General features: G+C 37.2%; 2 protein-coding genes across 2 annotated transcripts; both read right to left on the bottom strand.

Annotated features, from left to right (window-relative positions):
• Positions 1-183: 183 nt before the first annotated feature.
• Positions 184-12,444, bottom strand: LOC144628005 (glutathione S-transferase Mu 1-like). Its single transcript, XM_078486048.1, has 12 exons — positions 11,540-12,444; positions 10,832-10,880; positions 9,271-9,346; positions 6,658-6,722; positions 5,927-5,974; positions 5,795-5,828; positions 4,898-4,947; positions 4,356-4,406; positions 3,327-3,422; positions 2,375-2,464; positions 1,929-1,949; positions 184-1,783 (listed from the first exon to the last, which is right to left on the bottom strand). The coding sequence occupies exons 1-12, from the start codon at positions 11,578-11,580 to the stop codon at positions 1,700-1,702; spliced, it is 705 nt and encodes a 234-aa protein (XP_078342174.1). The 5' UTR covers positions 11,581-12,444; the 3' UTR covers positions 184-1,699.
• A 145-nt stretch (positions 12,445-12,589) lies between these two features.
• On the bottom strand, positions 12,590-21,983 carry LOC144628800 (glutathione S-transferase Mu 1-like). Its single transcript, XM_078486914.1, has 11 exons — positions 21,903-21,983; positions 20,562-20,637; positions 20,103-20,167; positions 18,249-18,296; positions 18,117-18,150; positions 16,652-16,701; positions 15,648-15,698; positions 15,365-15,460; positions 14,577-14,666; positions 13,859-13,879; positions 12,590-12,783 (listed from the first exon to the last, which is right to left on the bottom strand). The coding sequence occupies exons 1-11, from the start codon at positions 21,981-21,983 to the stop codon at positions 12,700-12,702; spliced, it is 696 nt and encodes a 231-aa protein (XP_078343040.1). The 3' UTR covers positions 12,590-12,699.
• Positions 21,984-22,333: the final 350 nt, after the last annotated feature.

Genomic DNA, 22,333 nt, shown 5'->3' on the forward strand with positions numbered 1-22,333 from the left:
CCTTACAACAAAGGGAATTTGATTTGATTTGCCAAATTCAAAATTTCCTCGATTAAAGATCTAGCAAATAAAATCATGTGTCTCCAGAGCTGCACTTATCCCTTATGGCACAGACTCAGCCCGTTAAGAGGGACAAGGCCGGCTCTGGGACGAGAACGTTTTTAACTCTTTTAGCAGGCTATAAGCTCATCCTCTATTCAAACCAAAGGTCCTGATGTTTGTCAAATTTATTTATTTATTCATCTACATTTTTTACAACCATTGTTCAATCTGGCAAGCTAAGCTTCTTCAATTTATTACCCTTCAATTGTTTCACAATTTTTTTTGAGAATGAAATTTATTAAAGCTTTGTATATTCGTCAAGCAATCAAAAGCAATTACCAGGCACATAAGAGCACACAAGCTTGGCTTCTGCTCTTGGGGGAGGGGGGGGGGATTACTCAAATATTTTTAATACAGGCAGGCCTCACCCTGTGGTCAAAACCTTTATCCTTTCATGTACCATTTTTGACATAATATATCACACACAAGAGGCAGTGTTTCATCGAGATATCCAAACACCAAGAAGAGAGTTGAAAATACAACATGCAGCGGAGTATTTTTGATGAAAAAATTTGAGGTGTTTGGAAAGCCAATGAAACACTGTCTTCAGTGATTGATATAATTATCTTCTCAATCGAAATAAAAACCACATAGTAAATGGTGAAATAAAATCATAATAATCTATGCTTATTTAGACCCGGGTATCCAAAGCTCATTCACCGTGGTTATGATTTTCTTTAGGGGTATCAAATGGTCTTTGCGAGCATTTGCGAGCATGCGAGCACAGTGTTTTTCTTTGCGAGCATGAGCATTTGCAAAAATAAGCCTTGCGAGCAACGAGCACTTTTCAAAAAGCTACTCCACCAAAAATCGAGCATGCGAGCACTTGTAAAAATGTTCGAGCACGAGCAAGAGCACCCACTAAAATTTTGCGAGCATTTCAAGCAAAAGCTTAATTTTGCGAGCACTGCAACATTTTGAGGGACCATTCGTGACCCCTTTCTTTGTTTTAACTTGATGAATTATTAATGATATACCACTGATAGAAAATGGTGCCCCTTTCACACACCCACAGAATGATTACTGTATTTTTTTCTTAATTTTACACTTGAATAGCCCCTTTTAAAAATACTTAAATGAATCGATTGTTCAGCTGAGTCCTTAATTATTTATGGTTCTGTTCAACATATTTTTAAAGACACTTTTCAATAACTAAATCCAAAAAATACCTGGCATCAAAAGTTTCCAACCCCTTAAATACATTGTATTGTCTTCTTAATATTAATAGTTTTTCCCGAACACACGTCACTGAAAAAAAGTTCAAATGAATATTTTTCTGATCCACTGATTGCAACGAAAACTTGAAACGAAAAGTTCGCTTGGAGATAAGACCCAAAAAATATGCGTATTTTTTAAGACCTAAAAAAATATGTGACAGATCTCTTTGCCCAAAAAACGGTAATGGACTGGAACTAGCTTGCAATGGAGGCTAATGCGGGTAATCTTTTTAAATGCAAATGACATGAAGCTCTTTTTAATGATATTTCCCCGCACTGTAAGCCTCATTTCTTTACACCTAACTAAACTACAAAATAAACCCGAAATGACAGGATGATTTGTTGTTCTTCTCAATTTTTTGTTCCTGTTCCTTAATAGTTTACTTGAATGGTGCAATTTTGTTGTTAATAGGACGAGCCTTGAACCTGTCTGACTTTCGATATGCAGCAACAGTAGGCAACTCCTGAAAAAGGGAAACGGAGAGAAAAAAAAATAAACTTGTAAAATGAAAAATTTGAAGAGTTGTCCATTAGCTCACATGCCATTAATTAAATAATTAATTAAATGAGAGAAAAGTATATTGATTACCAAGAAGAATGTCTATTTACCTCAATCCGCTTTACAAATTCCTGAAAAACAATAGAAAATATTTTTATTGTTACCGGTACTAAGAGTTCAGAAAGACCGTCATTGAAATACTTTGTGAGTTTTCAGATTAAGACTTTTTCAAAAAAAAATGGCATGGGAATGATTCAAATTGGGAATAAATTAATCTTGTCAGGCTTGGCTTAGCCTGCGTAGCGGGTGTCCTATTTTGTAGTTTTAAACACGCAAAAAACATACACATGCTACAGCCCCCTGCTACGCAGGCTAATCTTGGCTGGTAGATCCTTAGAAGGATCCCCAGTTGTATCCTCAGGGAGGGACAGCAGAACATTTTTCCAAGGTGAGGGGGGGGCTTAAGAGACACTTCTCTAAGTAAATATGGAAATATTGGGGGCTTAAGGCCCCTCCCCCTGCACTGCCACCCTTGATTCTTACAAAATATATGTACCTGAAGGTTTTTGTGAGGCTCCAACAAAGATGGCTCAAAAATCCTGTGATGGTCCATGGTTTCAAACAGGACAAAGTCAACAAAAGTAATCTGCAAAGAACAATTAGAAAGCAAACCTTTAAATCTATAGGCCATACTCTAAAGATAACATTCAAGCTTAGGGTCGATTTGCAAAGTACGACTTTGTTGCATGCGACAAACTTATGGCAGGCCTAGTTAGGACATGACTTTAGACCATTTACATGTGTGCCTGTCTGTCATAAGGATGTGCTAGCTAGGTTGATTTACATGAAACAATTTGTGTTGTAGTCATGGTGTAAGCTTGTCGCATACAATAACCATACCGTCTAATTGGCTTCTTAACAACAACAACAACAACCACGTTATTTTGCCACAGATAAAAAGAAATTTTTATAGCATAAAATAACTTACAAAAATACCATAAAATTCCGGTTATAAGCCCTGGAGTTACACATCTTCGTATTAAACAGAGGGGCTTTTATTCGGGGGGCTTGTAAGCGGGATAAAAAACAGTTTCATCAAAATATGTTTTTAAGTTAATAAGTCGTAATAAAGCAGCATTAAGCCGTTTTCAGTACTGTCATTCAGCAAAGGAGGGCTTATATCTGGCCTGGGGGGGAGGGGAGGGGGGTTATAATTGGAAGTATTCTTTTGTTTCCAGATGGGCCTATAACCGGTCAGGGGCTTATAACCAGAATTTTATGGTAGGCAAAAAACTACTTAGAATAGAGATAAACTAAACAAGCTGTGAAGTTACAAAATATTAAGTTGCTGTGACAAGGTTGTACATGATAAAAGAAAGACATAAGAACAATGTTTGACATAATGAAAGGATCCCATATTAATGACACAAACCAATATTGAAACTGAATCCTGTTGCTTGTTCAGGCTCAACATTAAAGGTGAAATTATCCACATTTTGATGACTTACCTTTTCTCCGGCTAAAAACTTCCTTTCTCCCAAAAAGTCAGACAATTGTTTCAGGGAAGACTTTACATTCTTGATGTAGTCATCTTTTAAGTTCTCCTGCAGAGGAAAAAAAAGTTTAAAGCAGTTTACATGTGAAAACTGAACTAAAGTTGGTTAAGCCCTGGTAACTTTCTTTCTTCTGTATTTGAAAGCTGCAAATGGCTGGAACTTGAGCTGCTTGCTTAAAAAAAAATTAATTAATCCTCACAAGTGATGACCCACTGAAATTATACACATGTGTATTAGCTACAAGAGCTTGCAACAGGCCAAGGGAGATTTACAAATGGACGAGTCAGCGAGGCAGAAATCCTCACTCCAAAAAGGCTAACCGCAAGCTACTTGAGCCAACTGTAGGCTAACCAAAGTGCTATTTATAATTAGGCTATCTGAAATGGATCATATGCCATGCTGTCTCGCACTTTGTGACACCCCTGCCAAAGGGATTACAGTTTAACTAAACAATGTTAATGGTAAAACATGTACAGTATGCAGGTCTACTGCTCCATTACAGAGTAAGTATCATACTCCACAGATTTAAAACACAATCACAATTGCTGGTAATACAAATTATTTCTCTAAGATTAAATTTTGTAAAGCATATATACATGCGAATGTAATAGAAAAAAGTTGAACTTTCGGCATCATCTTGATGCCATTATCAAGACTGAGATAAAATTAAAAATGCAATGTCATTAGAGTTTCTTAATTTGCACTGATAAAGCAAAAGATTCTTAGATGAAAACTTTTGCATGCACAGAGTTGTTGTTAAAAAATTAAGAACAAAGAAATGGCTTGATCAGTTTGTAAATCCCAAAAGTGATTGTGGTTGCTTATGGAAGCTTTTAAGTGCAGTGCTTTACTGAGAATTTGAATGGATTTTATTTGACTGTATAATTTGTAATACTTTGTAAAATTATTATTATATTGTTAAAAACAATTACAAACTATATTATTGCAAGGAAAAAACAAACACAAGTGTAAAACACTTACAAAGTTTGAATTATAGCACAAATCAGTAAACTTATCTCGGAAATCCACAAGCTATAAAAAAGAAGTCAGAGAACATAAATATGAATCTTAAAAATTGCATCATTTTCTACAGAGTTACCAAACAGACTGTCTTAACTGTACCAGTAGAGTCTGGTTCATACTAGCGACTAATAATGATTTAATCAGGGTTGAAACTAAAATTTCAGAGCACTCGCCATTTGGGCGAGTGACCTTCAAATTGCACTCGCCCAGATCAGTTTTCACTCGCCCAGTCTCTTCAATTAAAGAAAGGAAAATTTAGCCCTCCTCCCCCCACAAATAACAAAATATACAACTTAAATTTTTAATAATGTTCGATACTCCTCATGCCACCGTGGTGGTCAATCGGACCAAGGAGTAAGCAGTTAGCAGTTAGCATTAAGCGTGCATGTCTTTAGCAGTTACTGGTCGTTATTGTCCTCATAACCTATTTCTGCGGTGAGCACACGCATCAGTTCCAAAACAATGTGAAGTATGAACAAGATTAATGTTAGAACGCTGACCTGATTTTCTGCAACATCTACTCTTATTTTCTCTTCCTCAGTTGAGCCACCTTTAAATATAATATACAATAAGATTACAATTAAATACAAAATAATTATCGTATCTATAATAACCATTTATTAAGAATAATTACAGTTAAAGAATTCCGATTTCAGGAACCTCCCAATAACTCAAAGTCCAAACACTGTTCACTTAGGATTCGATTCACAGTTTTGCCCTTGATTTCTTGTACCCAGGTACTTCAGATTTCTCAAGCCAACTTTAAATTCTCTTGGAGGCTTCGAGTAATCAGGATTCAACTACAGGTATCAGAGATACCAACCTAAAAAATCGAGATCCGGGAGACCACCAATTTTGTGAGAAGATACCTCTTCTCAACCTCCAAAACGGCACAAAAAATAGAGCTTCACTGAGTCATCCACAAAAATGTGTCAAATATTTTAAAATTTTCTCCCAGATTTGGCCACCATAAGCCTGAAACACGCATTTTTATGAACTTTCCTTTGTATCCAGGAGATTTGACGACCCGTATGGGAGACCGGAAGATTCAGCCTGTATTCGGGAGCCTCCTGGATAATCTGGGAGAGTTGGGTCTAGATGAGGTATATATATTGTGTTATAATATTTTTACAAATTCATATTTTACAGACAAGCCTAAAACATACACTTAAATCAGATACAGCATCAGATTAATTGCCAGGTATCAGCTGGCTTCACAATTAATGACTAATGTTATTAATAGCAGTAATAAGAAGCAGTAGCTGACTCTGTGTTAGTCTTTATCAGTATCTGTAGGCCATTTTCTTATTCACTATCCCAGTCTTGACATCTCTTTTACAGAGGGCATGATGCGAGGCAGCCATCAACACAAAGAGCATTACAAACACTATACTTACACAAGTCATGTTTTCTTGCAATGTGACGCAGAATCTGTAACGTTCATAGGCAAATAAAGCACTGTTAATACCTATACTTGACTAAGCTCATTGTAGTAATGGTTTCAAAACACAAAAATTTTAATCACTTACTGCATTACTTTGAGAAATCTTGGTATCTCCATCAAGGTAATAGGGAAGCTGTTGATAAATTTTAAAAATAAATAAATTAAAAACCAGACAGTCATCATTTTTCAGTAGCAAGGGTTAATCTCCAGATATAAGGTTCTAGTGCTCTAGAATTTAACATAACACACGTCAGCACTGTGTCAACAAATAATTTAAAAATAGAGACGTACATGTAAGGCTATAAGGAAAAGCAATAATTTTGGATCTAGCATGAATCTTGGTCATACCATAAAACATTTGATAGCTCCCTGAATTATCTAATTTTAAATTGTGACCAGTAAACATACTGTATTATAAGCAAGCTGAATGAGGATACTTATTAAATACCGAACCAGGACTTGAGCTAAGGTTTTGAGCCAGGACTTGAGCTAGGATTCTATCAGCCCTTTGGCCGGGTTACCCTCTATGAGGACTGGTAAGTTTTTACTCTGGTTTGCTTGCTGTTAGCTTTTATTTGTTGGCTGGGGCAATACTATATATATATTTACTATATAGTGTAAAAATCAAATGAATATCATAGCAACAAGGACTTTTACAGTTTGACAGGGTTCAAAAACTAAAAATAGTTCTGACTTGAGTTCTGAGCATGAGTTCTATTTTCATGAGTTCTGGCATTGACTTCAGTTTATCTCAATCTGAATTTAAATTGCACAGAAACTTTTCTGTATGCAGGCATGAACATATCAGCCACTCACATTAGGAAAATCCAGTCCCAGAGTATACTTCACTGATGTCCAGGCTTCTCGACTAAAATCAGGAGCTAAAATAAAATGGAAAGAATTTCAAAATATATTTTTAATTCCTAATAATTACTATCAATGCAATTTTATCGTGCACATAATTTTAACACTAATGTTTACAACATTTGAAAATTTCATGAAAAATCAATATTATTGAAAATTGATTTAGTGTTTCATTGTTGCCTCCAATCTGACAATGTATAATCAGCACCAGTGAGTTGTCCTTAAAAACTAAGTTCCTTGTAGAATTTCAGCCAAACTTTGTGGGTCTCGACATCCTGAATTTTGTTGTGACACCATCTATGGCTCTCAAAAAAGATATTGTCCTCTTACATTAAATGCCTTTTGTCAGCTGTCACACAGCAATGCAACAGAACAAAAAGCTATTGGTCTTGCAGTCTTGCAAAGTCTTATAATAATTAATCATTCACATCCCTTAATTAATGTAGAATACATCATGGCTGACTGGTTAGAGCGCTGGACTTCAAATACATATATAGATCACAGGTTAAAGTCCCATTCTGACAGCTAGTGTAATTCATAGTAGTCCTGTTTAACTTCTAGGCTTGAAAACAGCTAACTACTCTAAAGTCAATCAATAAACTACAATGGGCGTCAAAAGTCCTTGAGACAGTTGGATGAAATTGATACTAATTTAAAATTCCCGTTTTTTCACCTTTAATCTGCTGCCGCTTCTGAACCCTCCCCCTCCCCCCTTCTCAATGTTGTACTCAAACGAGGCAAGTCTTGCAGATAGCAAATACAACATTGTTTCGGGGGGGAGGGGGTTATATTGAAGGGGTGAGGGGTAAAAAAAAAGGTACTCAAGGTACTCAAAAAGTGCCGACTGTCTCAACACTTTTGGCGCTCATTGTACCTCTATTGATTAATTAACCGTGCGTAGCCGGTTCATAATCTGGCCAGCCTTATTTTGTTGTTTGTCGTTTTGTCGGTAAATCGTTCCAGACCCACGCGGCCCAGCCGGCTCCTTGGTCATGGTCACACAAGATTTGATGTTTACCAGCGATCACTCGTTTAACATGAACACTCTACTCTTTATATGGAGTGAAATGTATATTTTTGTGTCATTTGAGTGCTTTACCAGAAGAGAGGACTGAATAATCACATAGCGAAACCAAAGACAGCTTAGATATGTCCAAGCTATTAAAACTACCACTACGTCAAGCCCATGCTACGCGATCGCTCGCCTGTAGCTATAATAACTAATCATTCACCTATTTTAAAAATATTTACGAATACTCTGCGCTCTGTTTGTGTGAACTATTTATTTTTGTGTTATTCCTGCGTTTGGTTCGGAGCGAGTACAAGTATACAATGACTTGTTTTCTGAATATTCCAATTTTTGTTTTGAGTTTATTTTGGGAATTGAAACAAAAATTGCAAGCTCAGCAAGAATGTGTCAAGGCACGGGATACATATAATCGCACCAGGGGAATTACCCTTTGAATCATCACACAGTTAGGTATGCTCTATTTATACTTGCAAAAGCTCGTCCGACGACGCTAAACAAAGAAATACGACGGGATGGCCCCAGTCTACTCTTTATTTTGGCATGAAATGGACTTCTTTTTAATGCCATTCAGGAACTGGTTTGGGTTTATTTTATTGAACAATCGGAACAAAATAAATATTTGCATGCGTAAGCAGGAATTTATCCGCAGGGTTGTCAAAATAAGCCAGCAACCGGTACATTTCACTGGCCATTCGGAATACTGCGCCACTAGGTCAGTTGTGTGTTTTCAAATTCTGAGTGTTTCGTAGCCCTCTACTTTTTGGATGGAACCTGCTACTCAACAACCCCGGGGGGGGGGGCACCCGGTATATTTTTGGGTGGGGGTGTGCCGCTGGGAATTTGAGGCCCTTACCCTATACCAGACCATGTTCAGCTGATTTTTGCAACCCTATACTAGACTAGACACTGAAAATCCCTACCCTATCCCAGACTTGCATTTTGTTAGAACTGTATCATTATCAGTGTTTTAATGGCAAACCATCTGTGAACAACGATGCCGCAATGATTTTATTTACGTTTAGGAAAGCCTCTTTCTCTTCCGAGTTTCTGGACTATATTCGTCATACCGTCGATCGGTTTCCCGGCAAATGCTACCCTTTTCTAGACCAAAACTCTTTGATTTCTATACTCTATCCCAGACTGAACTGCTTGAAAACCATACCCTTCACAGCGGCACATACCTATATAGCTCATGTATGGGAGTGCCCCCCCCCCCGGGTCAACAACCCACTGACAAGCCTTTATCCAGCCAGACATGTGGTTCAGAGCAAGAGATGACGCGGTGAAGGAAATTCATGTAACGCATACTCCGTGACTCACGCAAGCACGACTTGTGTTTCTCAAGTGACTGCTTTTCTAAAGATTTTTTACTGTGCGACGCCCTCCCTTTCTAGCCAAAGAACTGAGAAAGGTTGTCAAACATTAACCGCACGGTTATAAACTGCATGAAGTTTCTTGTTTTTATTAATTTAATAGAGAAAATTGCACTGGCTATTATTTTGAAGTTGTTGATGTATTATGTAAACAAACCTTACCGTCTCCAACTTCATATAGCTCATCCTTAAACTCTGTTTCAGTGTAGTGAAGTAGAAGGCGAATCGGTTCTGCAAGCTGTTAAAAATATATTAGTAAGCTTTATAGGCCTTATGCATGATTACGTCACTTGCTCAAAACCCATCCCCAAGCCATGCAAACACCCTTTTAGTTGGATGAATAGAAATCAAAGGTTAACACAATGCCCATTATTTGTCAAAATGGTGTATAAAGGGGGTGTTGAATGGTAAATGCAAGACTTCCTAAGATGGGCAGGCTGATATCTTATCTGGGAGCCAGAGACCTTTTTAGCCTTGCAAAAAAATCTAGACTCTGAGAAGGCGTCAAAGAAAAATTCATGACAACATAGTTAATAGAGGGGAAATGGTTAGGAAGCCCGGCAAATATCAAAGGAGCAAACAAAGAGGCCTTGATTTATGTTGGAAGGTCCACGACCCTGCACATCTTTTGTTTTGCGCTCATACACTATGCATGAATTACGTAATCCCAATGTTTCTATTGGTTAGTTGCATGAACACACGTAACCACTTATTGTATTTTCTCAGGTTCTTGTGCAGGGTCAACCCCCAAAATAGCAAACAAAAACATACAACAAAGAACTTTGCCAGGCTTCCTAACCTTTTCCCTCTATTAACGTGACAATGAGACCCCTGGAATTTGGCTAAAATTTTGCGAGACACACAGTTTTTGAAGGACCATTCACCACCCCTTAAGTGTAGGCTTTGGTGCTGAAATCACTTGTTGTTCAACTGTGTTACATAGTGCAATCACATGATTGCACAATATAACTTGACACTGCATTAGACATGACATCAGAATGGGATCACAAAATTGGAGGGGGGGGGGCGTGCAGTGAGGGGATGGTGAATTACTGACGAAGGCCACACCACAGACACAGGGTTTGAAGCAAAGAAACAACAAACAAATAAAGCGAGGTGAGTTATTTCTTATCAAAACTTCATCATATTTTCAGGTTTAAAAGTTCAGCAAGATTTCCGCACAGCCCCATACATTAATTATGCATAAGCTTACAATTTTCTGACTGACTCGTTCTTTTCATGATCACTGTTTATGTATAGTGATAGTATGAAATAGTTGCATACATAATTAATGTAAGCTTAATGTCTGCGGAAATCTTTCCAAAAGTTGGGGGAGCGGGGGAAACAAATGACTAGTGCATAACTCAATGTATAAACAGCAAAGACGCTGATCGACCTTGAGCGTCCAGTGATTCCTCTCGCTGCTTTGGGAATTGTGTTTGTGCGGTAAAATTTTCAGATTTGCACTACGAAAGCGAAGCGAATTAACAAGTCCGGCGTAAACTAAAACATGCACAAGCGAAAGTTTAGATTTTAGTTTTTAATTTCGTGAAATAACTGTAAACTAGCCGTAAAGCTAAGATTATTTCACGCTAATAAAGTATCTATCTATCTATCTAGCTTACAATTCATATTCATATTCTCTGACATGTGCAGAGCAACACGTGGAATCATTGAACAAACGTTTTTGAGAAAACTGAGCCTTGAATTTCTATATACTTACCCCACGAATGTCCCAGTAGCCAAGAATAGGAGCCATTGCAACTTCTCCTCTAAGAAAAATGTAAAAATTTGTTGTTGTTTTTTTACTCTCGCTCTGTCTGGCCCCAGACCCTCCCGCAGCCAATCCCAAGCCCTGCCCACAGAGTTAGAGTGGGTGGGGAAAGGTCTTCATTTGCATTAGGAACGTACGATGACTACAGGCTACAAATTAAGTGCCTTGCGCTTAATAGCTATAAGTAGTTGATCTGAGTTTCAGATTCTTCGGGACCAGAAAAGAAAGCTAAAATATTACATTTAAGTGAGGGGAGGGGGGGGGGGGGAGGGGAGGCACTCTTAGAATCTTTGGGTGATTGTGCGGCTGAGACCCCCCTAAGACTATACCAGACAACTTAACCTGCATTTTTGCAACCCTATTCTAGGTAGGTTATGTCCAAAGCCCTAAGTGGGCATAGGGCCGAACCCTATTCTAGACTAGGCACCAAAAATCCCTACTCTATCCCAGACTAACAATGAAGCAAACTTATTCTTCATACCAGATAATCAATTTATTTCCAATAAATAACACCCTACTCTAGACCAAAACTCTGATTTCTATACCAGTATATTTATTAAAGCCGGTAAAGCCCCCCCCCCCCCTAGCCCCCCGGCTCCGCCGTCCCTGTGCCAGAATCAACAGCTTAAAAACCATAGCCTTCACAGTGGCACATACCTCCTCCAGGCTACGGGGTAGGAGACATGATAGTTGAGCATTCAGTGAACCGGAGGGGTGGAGTGATGACATACTGTTTCAACTTATTCTTGTCCCCAGAGCTGCTTGTCCCTCTTACGCGGCTGAGCCTGGGGCACGTGGAACAAGTGGCTCTTGGGATACATGATTTGATTGGCTAGATTTTTAACAAAGAGAATTTAAATCCAGCCAATCAAATCAACCGTAGAAAAATCCCTTACAACAAAGGGATTTTAAAACGGTTGATTTGATTTGCCAAATTCAAAGCCAATAAAATCATGTGTCTCCAGAGGCACTTATTCCTCATGCCACAGGCTCAGCTGGCTAAGAGGAGCAAGCGGCTCTGGGGATCAGAACGCTTGTCTTCTAGGTCTGTCAAACCAAAGGTCCTGTTGTTAATCAAATTTATTTATTTAATTAATTTATTCATCTTCATTTTTTGCAAGACATTGTTCAATCTGGCAGGCTAAGCTTCTTCAATTGTTTCACAAAATGTTGTAGAATTGAATCTATTAAAGCTTTGTATATTCGTCAAGCAATCAAAAGCAAATTACCAGGCACATAGGAGCACACAAGCTTGGCTTCTGCTCTTGGGGTAGGGGGGGGGGCATACTCGAATACTTTTTATACAGGCAGGCCTCACCCTGTGGTCAAAACCTTTACCCTTTCGTATACCATTTTTCACATAATATATTACACACAAGAGGCAGTGTTTCATCGAGATATCCAAACACCAAGAAGAGAGTTGAGAATACAACGCATAGCGGAGTATTTTTGATGAAAAATTGGAGGTGTTTAGAAAGCCGATGAAAACAGTCTTGAGTGTTTGATATATCTTCTCAATCAAAATAAAAACTACATAGTAAACGGTGAAATAAAATGAAAAAATCTATGCTAATTAAGACCGGGTATCCAAAGTTCCTTCACAGTTATGATTTTCTTTGTTTTAACTTGATGAATTAATCTTATTGCTGTTGTTTCTTTTAGTTGTTAAAAATCTCTTCAGTGCTAAAATAGTATGCAACACAGTGGTAGGTTGAATGTGATAATTTAATATTTAAAAAGTACAAAAATAAAAGCAAGACAGCAGAATGATTTGTTTCCATTCCGTCTGTTATTTTGCTCCAGTTCCTAATGTTAATTCACTTAAACTTTGACATTTTGTTGAGAATGGGACGAGCCTTGAACCTGTCTGAATTGTGATATGAAGAAATAGTAGGTAACTCCTGAAAAAACAGAAACAGCAAAAATGTTTATAAAGTTTGTAAAAATGAATAATTTGAAGTACCTCAATTTCAAGCTTGGGACTAAATGCTGGTTTTCTTTGAACATAAGCACAAGCATCAGCACACCATTAAGAAGATTTATTAGTCTGCGTAGCAGGCCTGTGTATGTTTTCAGCGTGTTCAAAAGAGTGCGCGATCATGAGAAGCTCGCACGAGGAAAAATTGAGGCGTTTCCTATATGCGCGCTCCAAACTGCGGCACTTGCTACGCAGGCTATTAAGAAGAATAAACACATCTTTTTGTTTGCAGTCCGCACTCAGGAACTTGTGTGGCATTTAGCACAAGCATATTAATAACACACAAGAAAACAAAATTGCTTGTTCTTCTTGCACTTACGCTTATGTTGATGTAGCATGAGGACAGCATAGGACGAATGAAGGCTTGTTTTTCTTATGTAGTTATGCTTATGCTTGTGATTAGGCCCACTGAAAACGTGCATACCAAAGAGTAAAAAAATTCTCAGTGGCTGCAAGAGGTTTGACCACAATCACTTGACTGTTATAAGACATCAGTACTAATACTCGTCCATGTGAACTTAATGGAACGTGCTTTGCTTTAGTTTGTTAAAATGTCGAACGAAAGCTACATGCAGCAAATTTCACTGGTTCAAATTTCGATAAGTCATTGTTTGTCTACCTTGAAAATTTGCTTTTTCAAATTTTGTTGTCTCAAATTTATGAGTCAAATGAGTCTATGAGTCAATGAGTAAAGCTGATTTCTACACAAAGTACAATATTATCTATTGAACCGTGGTTTACCTTTATACAAGTAAGCTTACAAGCACTTCACATTGCTTAGGTTAGTTCTACTCTGGTTTGCTTGTGGTAAAATGCACTCCCGTTTGCTTGCGGTTAGTTCCACTCCGGTTTGCTTGCGGTTAGTTCCACTCTGGTTTGCTTGCGGTTAGCTTTAATTTGTTAGTAAGGGTAGCACTATTTTCAAATTTATAACTCTTATTTAAGATCTGACTCATTGACTCGTGACTCATTTGACTCATTGTGAGACAAAAAATTACCTCAATTCGCTTTGAGAATTCCTGAAAAAGAACACAAAAACCATCATTGAAACACTATCTGAGTTTTCAGATAAAGACCTTTCCAAAATAACAGAATGGGCTTCTCTCGCTGAATCATTCAAACTGGGAGTTAATCAAACTGAAGGGTGGATATGGGTCCTCAGGTGCACCCTTGGGCCCTCGATGGATCCCGAAGGGAACCTACACTGAGTCCTCAACAGGTTCCTCATAGGGTTCATCTTCTAAAAACATATTACCAGGGCTGCGAATGTATATTTTTTCACTTGAATGGACGTATGTCCTACTAAGACACCATCTTGGTCAGACAAAACAAAATTTTGGTCAGACATCACCAAAAACAATAGGTTGAATTTTATTCATTGTTGCCGTGAAGTGATTAACGATCAAAAAAATTTATACGGACATCATGTCCGATCACACTTTGTCGGACATGAGCAAATTTTGGTCGGCCAATGTCCGATGACCGACTGTCATTTGCAGCCCTGCATTACCCTTATAAAGAACATTTAATGTAAAGAAATAGAAAATAGCGCACATACAAACATGACAGACAACATTTACAAAGTACAATAATATTTCTTGATTCATATTGTCCTTTGTTCCACATTTCTTATTCTTATAATCGTAAAAAAAGAAGAATATAAATCAATTAAACTAGTTTGTTATCACTTTTACACAACAATGCAGATATTTGTACCTGAAGGTTTTTATAAGGCTCTAACAAAGAAGGCTCGAAAATCCTGTGATGGTCCATCCTCTCAAACAGCACAAAGTCAACAAAAGTAATCTGTATAACACAAATCAGGAAAAAACTGTAGCGCATGTATGATAATGACAAAAAATTAAACAAAAATGTTTTGTTAATGCGCTGAAATATGAAAATTTCTTGGAAGTTTCGAGACTTCTGTCTCTTCATCAGTGTAGAAATGCTGTAAAACTGATAGCATGCGCTCATAGATTTAAAAAAACTAAAGTGCATCTTCAACATACATAAGCGTGCGCTTGTAATGTCACAGAAAAGCAAAGTCAATATTCATCCCATTTGGATGCAGAGTCTTGTGATGCACAAATACAAAGCAAATTTTTGTTCCTATAGAGAATAATTAAAGGATAACATTCAGTCATAGGTGAATTTAACATTTAGTACTAACATTATACACAAGTAACTGTACAAAAAGAACAACATTTGAAATAATGAAAAGATAATTCACAAGCCAATAAGAAAGAGATATTCTATCCAGCTGAAACCTGTTGGCTCTACATTTAAAGGAGCTAAGTCACAGACAACACATTTTGAAAAAATTGGCAAAGTTTTTCATTTATTGTTGTTCAAATCTTTAACAGTCGGAACCACTCTTGGTTATTTTCGCCTTTTTATTATTTCTATGTTGTTTTTCTATGTAAGAAAACTATTATTCTGAAGTTTCCTTCAATTTGAAAGGAATCAGAAAAATGACTGAAATTACTCACACTTTGATGTCTTACCTTTTCTCCAGCTAAAAAATTCCTTTCTCCCAAAAAGTCAGACAATCTTTTAATTGAAGACTTTGCACTTTTGATATAGGCAGGTTTTAGGTTTTCCTGCCATAGAAAAAACTAAAGTTATTTCATGGAAAGCAGTTATAATTTTAGAAATTATACTTTAAACTACAGTAGACTACGAGCAGTCCCTATTTTTTCGCAGAGTCCATTGAGTGTGAAAAACTACTAGAGGTCTAGGCTGATAAGCATTGTATTGACTACATCCCCAAAAGTATAAAACACTTACAAAGTTTGAATTGTAGCACAAATCTGAAAACCTCTTACGGATATCCATAAGCTACAAAGAAGAAAACAGAGAAAATTATTAATATTAAAAACAAACAGTACACTGTACGACAGGAGTCAATATAACATCGTCTTGTTGTACCAATGAATTACAGTTTAATGCAATTTAACAAAGATAGCAATGAGAAGCAAGGAGTTAGTGCTTAGTGTTTTAGTACTTTCTCTAATTGGTTAGCATTAGCAGTTTTCATTATAGTGGTTGGCATTCCTTATTGTCCTCACTACATTTATTTGCAGTTCTAACTTCATTATTATTGTTAGTACTATTGCTATTAGTATCTTGTATCACCATCATCATCATCATCATCATCATTATTCACTGTTATCAGCACTTAATCTTCCTTCCACCAAAGTTCCATTCAGTGGGACTGGTGCTTAGGTTGTGGTGAGGTGTGTGTGTGGCTGGTGAGGTGTGTGGTGAGGTGTGTGTGGGGCTTGTGGCTGGGGTGAGACCACTACCAGCTCATATGTGGGTTGTGCAGTGTGGAGGGGCTGGGGTTTGTAGTGCCAGCCTGTGGCACTCTCAGAGCATGTTGCCACCACTTGTAATGAATCATTGAAATGTATGCAAGAGAATTCATGATTCTTGTTTGTTAATGAAGGTTTGAACAGAAAAAATGTCATAAAGTAAAAACCCATGTATAAGAACCTAGAATTTTTCAACTAAATAGGTTCTTATAGAAATGGTATTTAGTAGGATTTTAGGCCACTTAGGATCTTAAACAGGTTCTTGCCGGCAATTTGATAGAGGCACTAGCGATCAGCACTCGAGGACAACTACTACAGGGCATATGTGATATGGAATATTGCTAACATTACAGTAAATCTATCTTTCCAATTTAAGTACTGGCATGCATGTCCAGACAGACGAATTTGTTTTTAAATGCACAATCAACAATATCTAAAAATGGAAGTTTTGAGCAAGAAAAACATTACAATGCTGACCTGATTTTCTGCAACATCTACTCTTATTTTCTCTTCCTCAGTTGAGCCACCTTAAAATATAATATAATAGAAACTACAAGCTAGGTAGAATCTCAGTTTCATGAGTCCTTTATTTCTCAAACCCCCCAATAAATGAATTATGATACAATGAGTGTAAAATATACAAACGTCACTATAGTAAAATTAATCACCTAGAGTAGGAGGATGAATTAATCCAGCAATCTGATTGGTTAATAAACATTGAAATTAGGTGGACCACACCATAGCTTATACATGTGCTAAACCATGAAGAATTTTAAATTTTAAATATTTAGTAAACTTACGAAATTTTTATTTGTTATTTTCCCACATGACCTGCAAGCTATAAGCTTAAATACTTATCCGTTATCATGTTATAAATAGAGGATATTACACGGAGGCGTGAAGATATGAATTTTATTTTCGAGTGGTAAAGCAATATTTTACGAATGAGCGCAGCGAATGAGTAAAATATTGCCTTTACCACGAGAAAATAAAATTCATATCTTCAAGCCACCGTGTAATTTTCTTTTTGTTATATAGACAAACATCATGCATGAAGTAAAAGTAAAAACATTTTTATTCATCATTGATCAAGAGGTTAAACACGATCGACGACTAAATATAACAATTGAGCAAATTGCCAATCTGAAAGGCAGAATCTCGCGAACTGAAGCTTCAGAAGATGTATATCGTAAATGTTAAAACAGTCTGTTTATTAGCTTTCATCAATATCACTGATAATATATAATTCACCGTTTAGAAATCTGTTTCTGCTCAAACTCACCACTTTTCTGTTTTTTGATCGCAAAGTCCTGAGGTTCGGCAACTGAAATGTTTTGATTTTCCCTCCCTTCGTCTGACTCTCCACAAGCAAGAAGCTCTTTTAAATAATTTTAAGTCATGTGAAGTCTTTTCTTCGTGTTAGCATTTTCCTGCTCCTCAGTAAAACATTTTATTTTGGCTTCAGTGAACTTCACGAATCGATAGCTCGCCATTTCCAACCAGCGTTTGGCAGCCTTGCACAATAAACCGTGCAAAGGCGGGAAATGACGTCATCGATATCCTCACTAGTGAGGATATGGAAAATACGCCACTACAGTCCCGGATGTAGTTTCGTATGAATTTTACGAGTGGTCTATTTTCCAGTAAACACTCGCGGCTATATAATAATAAATGTTATCTGTCTGTCTGTCTATCTATGACACTATCCCTTTAAAACAGGTCTAAAGAGAGAAGATTAATATTGCATCAAACACTCTCCGCTGGTTGCTTAATATCACCAATCAGAACCAGTAGCCAACTCTGGGTTGACCTTTATCTTATGCTATCAGTAACCCTTTCCTTATTCACTTTTCTGGTCTTGATATCTCATTAACAGAGATCTAGAGTATGACGGGAGGTCATTTACACAAATTAAGTGCATAACAAGCATTATAATACTTACACAAGTCATGTTTCCTTGCAATGTAACGCAGTATCTGCAAAGTTCAAAGAAAAAAGCACTATTAATAATTCAACTATACTAGTCTAAGTTCTTTGTAGCAATTGCTACAAACACAAAACTTTAATCACTTACTGCATTGCTTTGACTTAACTTGATATCTCCATCAATGTAATAAGGAAGCTATTGATGATATTGAAAATAAAAAAAAATAAGTCATCTAGTAATCCTACTCAGTGGCATTAGGCTAGATCTCTTACAGTGCGAATACTTGAACCGGGACAGTTGGAACAAAGTTAACCAATGACAACGTTAATTGAGAACAAAGGATGTCGACCATTTTTGTTAACAGACCAAGGACGTTCAAGAACGCAAACAATAGATTTACAGAAAAATTTGAAAACTCACCAACGTTGCAAATAGTTGCGGACCTCTCAGGAAACTCGCCTTGTTTTTGATTGGTTAGTTTCGATCCTTAATTTTAAAGAGGTCGTACACTGTAGATAGAGATCGTAGATAGATAAAGTTAGACAAGTTATACAAGATGTATGTTACAATATCATCTTCGCGAAAAGTTTACAAATCAAACTACGAACCGTGAATTTTCTCTTCACGGCCAGGAGTTGTGTTCGCACACTGTGTTCGCTCTTGTTTGAAAATTTTCACTCCGAAAATAAAATGAAGACTGTGAAATCAAATTCACGCCGTAATTATTTTCATTTCGCTCTAGCTTTTCAGTAGCTTTGCTCTGTCTGTTGCCTTGAAATCGATGCGAGTCACTTCCTCGCCAATGTTAACAAATTGCTTTTACACCTTCGTATGACTTTGAAATTTACGAAAACAGAATACTTACATCGTCGGTCAATGCCGTAAAACTGTCCACAAGTTACCACTTTACATTTTTTGACACAATTTGAGGCCACGTGAAATGTAAACATCAGGTCGAATGTTGTTTTCGCTTGTTTTCTCACGGACTCATTTTCTGTCGGTTATCTACTGTTACAACTTTGTAAACTCACGGTTTTCGTGAAAGAGGAGTTTGTTCCGTTTCGTCATTGACGTCTTCAATCTTTCTGTGGTTTTATAAAATTACTACAGGCTAAAGTCACTGAAACTTTTATGGGAGAAAATTCATTTAAAGCGGCAAAAGCAAAATTGCCATTAATAAAATATGCAAGGTCAGTTGTCGCTGTGGTGGCATCCCAAATCTTTCTTGCCTTGTCTTTCTTCAGAAACAAAAAATAATCACAACAAACACGAGTATGTAACTTAGAAGAGTGAAAACAACTGACTTTTCAAACATGAAATCTAGAACGTTTCTATTCACTTTCTGCTCACATGCGACATAAGACACTGCATACGACGGAATAGGCACTTGAGACGTCCTTTGAAACAATTCCATCCCGTTTCGCGTCTTCGCGCTTGTCATGAATAAAAGCGTCCTTCGTTATTCTTTACTGTGCTATCACCAACGAAGAGCAATACAATTTTATCAGAAATTTCTTTTGAAGAATTTTTCAGCCTGTGAAAGCCAACTTTTGATTACAGTTTTACGAGCGCTACTGAAAATTCGGTGCAGTCACTGAAAATTGAGGATCGAAACTATCCAATCAAATACAAGGCAAGTTTCCTGAGAGGTCTGCAACTGTTTCAAACGTTGTTGACTGTTTAAATTTTGTTGCAAATCTATTGTTTGCGAACTTGGACGTTATTGGTCCATTTCTAAAAAAGGTCTCCATTCTTTGTTCTCAATTAGCGTTGTGATTGGTTAACTTTGTTCCAACTGTCCCGGTTCGAGTATTCGCACTGTAACAAATTATAGGTTCTTGTACTTCAGGATTTACCATGATTGTACCTTCAGTGAAGCAATCACTTTTGATCTAGCAAGAAACTTGGACATATCATCAATTGCACAGAAACGTTGTTTACAAAATCTCATTTAACATGCAGGCAGTTGATAATCACACAACTTGTAAACCAGCCACTCACATTAGGAAAATCCAGTCCCAGAGTATACTTCACTGATGTCCAGGCTTTTGGATTAAAATCAGGAGCTAAAATAAAATGGAAAAACTTAAGTCACAAGTTCAAAATTTTTCCCTACTGAGCAACATTGTTATACAGATGTATTTCTTGAGCATTAACAAAAATTTACAAATTTTGTGAGTTTCATGAAAAATCAGAAAAAACTGTATTCTGTTTCAAAAAAACTGGAAAAATATAAAGGAAAAAGTTAAGGGGAGGGTACTCCGACTTGTAAATGGTGGGGATCATCGAAGGATTTTTTGGGGTTTGAAATTTTCGATTCCAGAATTATTTTGGGTTGGAAAATATGGCAAGTATTTTTGGGGGTGATTTGATTTAAATAGGGGATTTCTTGGGGTATTAAAAACGAACTAAAGTGCCTTGGTGCGGCTTTGGCGTATTTATGGTATGATGAAACCTTACCGTCTCCAACTTCATATCGCACATCCTTAAACTCTGTTTCAGTGTAGTTAAGTAGGAGGCGAATCGGTTCTGCAAGCTATGAAATAAGTTCCAAAGAAAAAATAAATTAATACACAAATAATAGGCCGGCGTTACCCATGATTTATACGCTCAAATTCAAAACTCAACCCCAATCCTTGTTTACACAAATTCTTTCTCAAACTTCCTTTCCTCTCGCTACTTCGCGGACCCTCAAAAACCCTGGAGATTGATCAACTGAAAGCTACGTATACTGAAGATGAAGGACAAAACTATATCCTATGATCTGTTTGTTTTCTGTTTACCTTCGTGAATCCGATGTGGCTTTTAGTACAAGTTTATATCTTCCGCCATTGTGACAGCGTATAGACACTCGCAATGTTAATTAACCTTACTTGGCAGTAGACTGATCAAAGTCTCCTATTTTTCCGTGAAGTCGTAGAGATCAATCGTTGAGTTCGACGGGCCGCCATCTTGGTTCCTGAACGCGAGCGAAAACTGGGTAGAGTGCAAAAAACCCGTGTGGGGAGGGAGCGGGGTATTTATAGCGTAGGGGTGGGGGAGCGAAAAATAGCGGAAAATTTTTTCTGACCCACACTCGCTCCTTTGGGGCGTTCGGGAATACAAAAATTGTGACAGTTTGTAAGATCGCAGTTTTCATAATTTTCATTACTTGCTAGATTCGGTTTTCGTTAAAGTCGCGTCAATTTCTAAAAAAAAATCTGGCCATCCGTCATGAAGGGGTTGTGGGACATTGCATGTCACTTTATTTTCACGGTGCAGTCCAGATATCGGCTTTTGAATAAACCTCTTTACCTTCGTTTGTTTGTTGTCCCATTTCAGACCCATTTATAATTTACATATGTAGCTAAAGAGGTCTTTTTGTTCACCATGAGGTTTTTGTGTCTCATAGCATGTCGTAGTGAGATTGCACTGAAAATCTTTCATTTCAAGCATCCTTTATTTTTCTTTTGACTCCCTCGTCACTTATTTTGTATGAAATAAACAAGAAAGATTTAAACACAAATGTTGTATTAGGTGATGGAAGCAATATAGTTGAAAGTTGAAAGTTGAACCGTGAGACTTGAAAGGTCTGTAAATGTAATAAGCTTTGGCGATGCGTTTGTGATAAATCAGTGATTCACATTTGCACTTCGAATGCGAAGCTTTAGGTTAAGATGAACAACTTGAAGTCTGACGTCAACATTCATAAGGGCTATTCAAAGCTTCTATCCAGCGAAAGTGACTTAAAAATTCATAACACGTAGAATCACGGAACAAATGTTTTTGGAGAAAATGAGCCTTGAATCTCGATATACTTACCCCACGAATGTCCCAGTAGCCAAGAATGGGAACCATTGCAACTTTTTCTCGTAGAAGAGGTAAAACTTTGGCGCTCTGCATCATTCACCCTACATTAAACAGTCTTTGCTGTAGCGTTGCTGTAACTATAAAACTGTTAAAATTGTTTGTTGTCCCATTTCGGATCATATTCTGTGTTCCTTGAAAATTGTTTGAAAATCAAAACAAAAACAAAAGAATATTATGAACAAGTTTCAGATAGAGAGAGTCTTGAAATATTTCTGACACTAGAGTTCTGGCAAGTTCTCAAATCCTGTCTTCCCGCCTACTTTCCCATGAATGCCGCTATCTCGCCCCTTATCCCGAATCCCGATCCCGCCCAATTTTTTTTACAGTTTCCATATAAAAGATTAAATTAAAGTCATTAAAAGACTTACACTTCATGGGTCTTC

This window comes from Oculina patagonica, chromosome 10, assembly GCF_052425735.1.
Source record: "Oculina patagonica isolate OP01 chromosome 10, crgOcupat, whole genome shotgun sequence".
NCBI lineage: Eukaryota > Metazoa > Cnidaria > Anthozoa > Scleractinia > Oculinidae > Oculina > Oculina patagonica.